The 6,554-nt window shown below is 43.5% G+C and overlaps 1 protein-coding gene across 1 annotated transcript in view; it reads left to right on the top strand.

Moving 5' to 3' along the window:
• Window positions 1–521: 521 nt before the first annotated feature.
• Window positions 522–6,554, top strand: part of pax5 (paired box 5) — a 34,000-nt gene continuing 27,967 nt past the window's right edge. The window contains exons 1-3 of the mRNA XM_063008210.1: window positions 522–635; window positions 949–1,013; window positions 5,806–5,931. Of these exons, the coding sequence (XP_062864280.1) occupies window positions 550–635; window positions 949–1,013; window positions 5,806–5,931 (277 nt within the window). The 5' untranslated portion in view covers window positions 522–549. The remainder of the gene's footprint in view (window positions 636–948; window positions 1,014–5,805; window positions 5,932–6,554) is intronic.

The raw sequence follows: 6,554 nt of genomic DNA, 5'->3' as shown, positions 1-6,554 counted from the left end.
CCTTTTTTTAATGGAAAGCCCTGACATTAACCTTTCTAAACACGTCTGGGATGAATTTTAAGGTTAAAAGGCTTCTTTAATTGAATGGGGCAGAATTTCCCTCAGACACAGTGCAAAATATTTGGAAAAAGCCTTTCCAAAGTTCCTAATTCCAAAATTTGCTGTGAAAGAACCTCACGTTAAGATCATTTGAGATGAATTGGAATGTCTATTACATGCCAGGCCTGCTCGTTCAACTCGAGTGCATGACCTCAGGAATGTTCTTCTGTCTGAATGGGTATGAATTTCCACAGACACACTTCTAAATCCTGCAGACAGCCGTTTATCAATGCCCACTATTTTGGAAGAGCATGTCCAACAAGCTAATGGTCAGGTGTCCACTTCAGCTCGTCCATATGGTGCATTTTACAAATTTAAAGTGTTATTTCGCTTCGCAGGTATTACGAGACGGGCAGCATCAGGCCAGGCGTGATCGGAGGATCCAAACCAAAGGTTGCTACACCCAAAGTCGTCGACAAAATCGCCGATTACAAACGCCAAAACCCCACCATGTTTGCCTGGGAGATACGGGACCGACTGCTGGCCGAGCGAGTGTGCGACAACGACAGCGTGCCCAGTGTCAGCTCCATCAACAGGTCAGAGCGTACGATCGGCTAAACCAGGGGCGAAGTTTATTAGACATAAACACAGAGAATGAGACACAAATATTCATGAGTCTCGACGTTCTGCACCATGTGGACGTTGACAGAGTAAAAAAAGAGAGAAAGAGGGGGACAGATAGAGGGAGGAGGGAGGGAGGAAAAGAAATCGGGGGTGTTTTGCTTGAGCGATCATGCAGTAAGTGCGAGCCTGTGCTGCCTTGTCAGCCACTTTATACACACACACACACACACACACACACACACACACACACACACCTGATGCCTGTTTCCTCTTTGTCTACCGTAGGATCATTCGCACTAAAGTCCAGCAGCCACCGGGCCAGTCAGGAAACGTCTCTGCACACAATTTAGGTAAGAGCTCGACAGTTCATAAGTATGTTATAAGTCATCGTGTTAATCCAATATGGATTTATGCTGGTCCTGCAGTCGCCGGCGGAGTTAAACACTTTCCTGGACTTTACTAAATTTAAACAGAGAATTAGTCAATGTTATATTACAATTTTAGCACTTTTTTTTTAAATCTAGGGACTGATCTGTGGTCCACATGAAAAGGTGATCTAAGGGTAATGATTTTTTCTATATATATTTATTTTGTATAATAATACGCAGCTTTAAACAGACGCCTCATTCAACTGAATGATCAGTGTCAAGCAAGTAAACAAGGACCTAAAAAAGAAAGAGTACACCGATTAAACAAATCAAGAATCATTTTTGTCTCTCCACCGTCCTCCTCACTGAGCATGAAGGCACAATACAACAGTGCCCCTTTAAAGCTCGAGTCTTAGTATGAAGAGGTACAAACACGTCACTTCATGTCCAGGATAAATTATGTGCAAGATCTGGATGTTGTGCAAACACTATACTGTATAGTTATACACTATATGGCCAAAAGTTTAGGAGTTTTGCTGCCTAATATATCCCACCCACTAACAGGTGCCGTGATGAAGAGATAATCAGTGTTATTCACTTCACCTCTCAGTGCTCATAATGTTATGCCTGGTCGGTGTATATATATGGGAGGAGGAGTAATCGGTCGTGTCTGAGAGACTGAGAGATGCTTATAGTCCGAATTTATCTCCATCTGATTTCCACCTTTGTGGACGCTCAAAGAAGCTTTAAGGGGAGGAAGATTTTCATGTGATGATGATGTGAAAGCAGTGCTGCATCAGTGGCTACACGCTCAACCAAAAGGATTTTTTGCTGATGGCAAAAATGCATCGGAAGGTGATGATGTACAAAAGTCATGGAATTAGTTTTTTAAAATTGTAATTAATTACATTGATCAGTGTCAAGCAAGTATAGCAGGACCTAAAAAAGAAAGAGTACACCGATTAAACAAATCAAGAGTCATTTTTGTCTCTCCACTGTCCTCCTCACTGAGCATGAAGACAGAATACAACAGTGCCCCTTTAAAGCTCGAGTCTTAGAATAAAGAGGTACAAACACGCCACTTCATGTCCAGGATAAATTCTGTGAAAGATCTGGATGTTGTGTGAACACTATACTGTATAGTTATACACTATGGGTGTGTTCGAAAAGCTAGTGTGCTGTCTACATAGGCAGCATTTTACGTCATCCTGTGCGCGCTCCCGAGAAGGAGGCTGTTCGAAATCCTAGATGCCTTATTATCCTCACTACTGAGGCATCTTAATATCTCAATGTTATTTTGACTCAAGAACGAGGGAGCATCGGAAGCGTCCTTAGTGATCAAGGCAATCCCAGAATTTATTGCGGGTCGGGTGCTCTTCTCTCACAGAAAAATAAACATGGCTGACGGTATGGACAAACGAATGGAGTTATTTTCAAATGTAAATAAAATATTACTGATTTTTAACTTGTATAAACTTGTACCGAGTTTTTTTATTTGCAAGTTCGGGCTTGTCAGGAAATGTAACCGTTATCGGTACATGAAGGGAGATGCTATATTGACATGTTAGCGTGCTGTGCTACCTCAATCCATTGGTTTTAATGGCAAGATGCTAAATGCTAAACGCGAAACTGATGGAATCGCTGTCTAAGTAGTGCGTTCGAATAACCTGCCTTATAAGTCACTGAGGCAGCTGCCTATGTAAGCAGTAAGACAGCAAGGCAGCTCCCTAGGATTTCAAACACACCCTATATGGCCAAAAGTATTTGGACACGAGCTTGGCTTCTCACAAGTATGTCTGTGGCAATTTGTGCCCGTTCAGTCAAAACATGACAGCATGTGTATGGCTGGGTGCTGATGTTTGATGTTCCAGTTCAATTCAGAGCTGTTCAGTCAGGGCTCTGTACAGGTCACTGGAGTTCCTTTAAATCAAGCTTTTCTTCATGTCTTCATAGAGTTAGCTTTGTCTACAGGGGCTCAGTCATGCTGGAACAGGAAAGGGCCTTCCCTAAACTGTAGCTGCAAAGTTGGAAGCATATAATTTCCTTTATATAATTGATTTATTACACCTGTAAGCAACTGTTGTGGCTGAAACCATAAACTCAATAAATAGAGGAGATGTCCCAATACTTTTGTCTATATAGGGTCTGTCTGAAAACCTAGTGAGCTGCCTTGATGCCTAATGCCTACCTGATCAGCTGCCTCAGTAGTAAGGATTCTAATAAGACATGGAACTCATAAGGCAGATTATTTAGACGCACTACTTATAAAGAGATTACGTCACCGCAGTTTTAGCTTACTAAGCTAACACAGTTAGCATCAGGCCATTCAAACCAATGGGCTGAGGTGGCACAACCCGCTAGCACGCCAGCTAATGTATAATCACCTTTATACAAATTAAACATCAATGAGAATTTATTTACATTTAAAAAGAACTCAATTAAGGTGCCTCAGTAGAAGCATTTTAATGGATCTAAGAATTTAGACACGCCCTCTTCTCAGGAGTGTAGGCCGACGTAAAAATCTATGTAGAGAGATCACCAGGTTTTCAGACAGACCCACTGTGTTCTGCTATGGCAGCTTCCATCCCTTCTATCCTAATGGGACAACGGATGTGTATAAACCTGAACTTAATGATACGGGACGATATGCGTCAGCAAAGCATCAGGTACCAAAACACTAAATCTAACGTGAAGCCGACGCTGGTTAAAAGATCAAGCTGATCCATGAAGGTGCGACTCCATTCAACACATCATAAAGCGCCGGATCTGCCTCCGTCTCTCTGTCAGTAATCTTCAGTAATCTCACATCACCGCTTAATCGAAATTAATTTCAACCCGCTCAGATCGAGAAGATAAATCTCTCCCACACTCAGACGCTAAACTGAAATTGAAATTTAGCGATTTTGACTACAGAGCGCTCGTCTTGCGTCTCGGATCTGCCGGGCGAGAAACACACAGAGAGCAACGAGAAATGTAGATAATTGAAATGATAAATCAAGAGGAAAAAAAAAAAGGGATCTGCATGTATTACGGACTCCACGCGGTTAGCGAGCGGCGGAGGAAAGCGCTTTTATCTGTTCAATTTGTTTTCTCGCTCACGCCCGCGCTGTTTCGCCACTCGGTTCTGGAAAAGTCTGCTGGGAGTCCGGATTAGCCGCGTCTCCGCACCTTTAGCGTCCCCTCGGGGCCACCGTACTGTCAGTCAAGCTGAACGTCAGCTGACAGGAAATGAGATAAGGCCGGGAGAGAGTGCATGGAGGGCTGACAGAGAGGAGCAGGTCGGGGGGGAAAAAAAGACACCGGCGCGTTAGCGTCTTATCCGCCGGCCGAGCGCTCTGACAGCTTGTTTTTCCGGAATGGCTTCGGCGGGGAGGGAAAAGCGATGTCGGGTCGGAGAGCGTGAAAGCAACAAACATGCTGAATCAACAACTGACAAAATGATGGCGGATTAATGCTAGCCATAAGCTCTTAGTGCCAACGCTATCACTAGCAGCGGAGGAAAGTGGCCACTGAGTTGCTACATCTCTCCACTCCACTACTTTTATTTTAACCAGAGCTGCTTATATAATACTAATAATTTTAGAGTGAACTCTGTGTGATCTTATCAGCTATAACAGCAGCCACTCCTCCCAAGAATGGGAGGAATTTGTGCCCATTTGTGTTAGTCAGGAAAGCCTCAGTTGATGTTTCAGTTCATTCCAGAGCTGCTGAGCGGTGCTGAGGTCAGGGCTCTGTGCAGGACACTGGAGTTCCTTTAAACTGAGCTTTTCTTCATGCTTATACACCCACATTTACATTTTCAGCATTTAGCAGACGTTGTTATCCAAATCGACTTACAGTACTGTGGCTGTACATTGTTTAAACAAATTAGGGTTAAGGGCCTTGCTTAGGGCATTGGCAACCTGTCAATGGTGGGGCTTGAAACAGCAACCTTTTGATTACAAGTCAAGTACATTAACCACTAGGCTACAACTACCCTAAACATTCTGTCCAGGATTTTTACAGGCAACACAAACGATGCATCAAAACGAAACACAAGCTGCTCAGGTGGCGCAGTGGTAAAAACACACGCTGGAACCAGAGCTGGGATCTCGAATACATCGTATCAAATCTGGGCTCTGCCATCCGTCTAAGGCTGAGCGGCCACATGAACAACGATTGGCCTGTTGTTCAGATATGGGCGGGACTAAGACGGATGGGATCTCTCTCTCATGACTGGCTGATTGATAACGCCTGCACAGAGATGAGAAAAGAGAGCTCTCAGGGTGTGTCTCTCCGTACACAACACTGAGCTGCACTGCACTTGTCAAAGTGTAGGTGATAAGATGCATACGGCTGCTGCCCACGTGTCGGAGGGGGCGTGGGTTAGCTTTGTTCTCCTCAATCAGAGCAGGGATCGGCATTGGTGGAGAGGAAGCATGGCGCAATCGGGCAATTGGACGCTCTAAAAAGGGAGAAAATAAAAACACAAAATGAAATAGACCAATAAAATTGGTGGTGATCTGGTCCCACTGGGGTTTACAATATGTAACGCAAAGCCTCCACAAGGGTGCGTCCGTGTACAAGTTCATTTCATGTGTATGTGCCTTTTAAAATTCTGTCATCCAGTCAAGTCACATTACAAAACTTCCAAACCCTCAATAATAAACTGAAATTCGTGGCCATTCAGACACAGAAAAAAACGCTGCTGCAGAAATCATTAAATCCCTGTAACCTAGAAAAGCAGCTGTGTGCAAACTTTCTAACGTAAGACTCGCCTTTGTTAATCTTTCAGTGTCCACGGTGGCGGTGACCCAGGTCTCTGCCGTAACCAGCGACGCCGCAGGCTCCTCGTACTCCATCAGTGGAATTCTGGGAATCAGCGCGGCGGCCGACGCTAGCAAGAGGAAGAGAGATGAAAGTAAGAACGGCTGCTTACTTCAGAATCAGCTACTAACATCAGAGTGCCGTCATCTGCTATTTGTTTTTGTCACTCATTTGTATGTATATAGACAACAATACAAAAATACAATGAAATGCTTCTATTAGCTGTTATACAACATCTCTCAAGGGCCGTAGCTGCTTGGTTTGAAGGGCCCCATTATTGAACATCCATGAAATTTATAGCATTAAGGGCCCAACAGTAGGTTCTTGGAATAAGAGCCCCAATCGTATTATTTTCTATTGGGGTTAGTGCAGTAGCCCATTAATACAATATTTTTCATTTAAATATTTTATTTCCACATTATGTTTCTACACTTATCTTAACTCTATTAATTAAGAATTTTAAAAACAAATAACATCACTTTTCTACACAGTCACCTTCTGCTGCATTTTTACAGCGTCGTACCAACTTTTTAATGCCATCAGCAAAAAATGTGTTTGGTTGAGCTCGTAGCCACTGATGCAGCACCGCTTTCACATCATCATCACATGAAAATCTTCTTCCCCTTAAAGCTTCTTTGAGTGTCCAAAAAGGTGGAAATCAGATGGAGCTAAATCCGGACTATAAGCGTCTCTCAGTCTCTCAGACACGACTGATTA

Source organism: Trichomycterus rosablanca, chromosome 14, assembly GCF_030014385.1.
Source record: "Trichomycterus rosablanca isolate fTriRos1 chromosome 14, fTriRos1.hap1, whole genome shotgun sequence".
Classification (NCBI taxonomy): domain Eukaryota; kingdom Metazoa; phylum Chordata; class Actinopteri; order Siluriformes; family Trichomycteridae; genus Trichomycterus; species Trichomycterus rosablanca.
The sequence above is the reverse complement of the archived record's forward strand: the minus strand, read 5'-3'. Positions and strand labels throughout refer to the sequence as shown.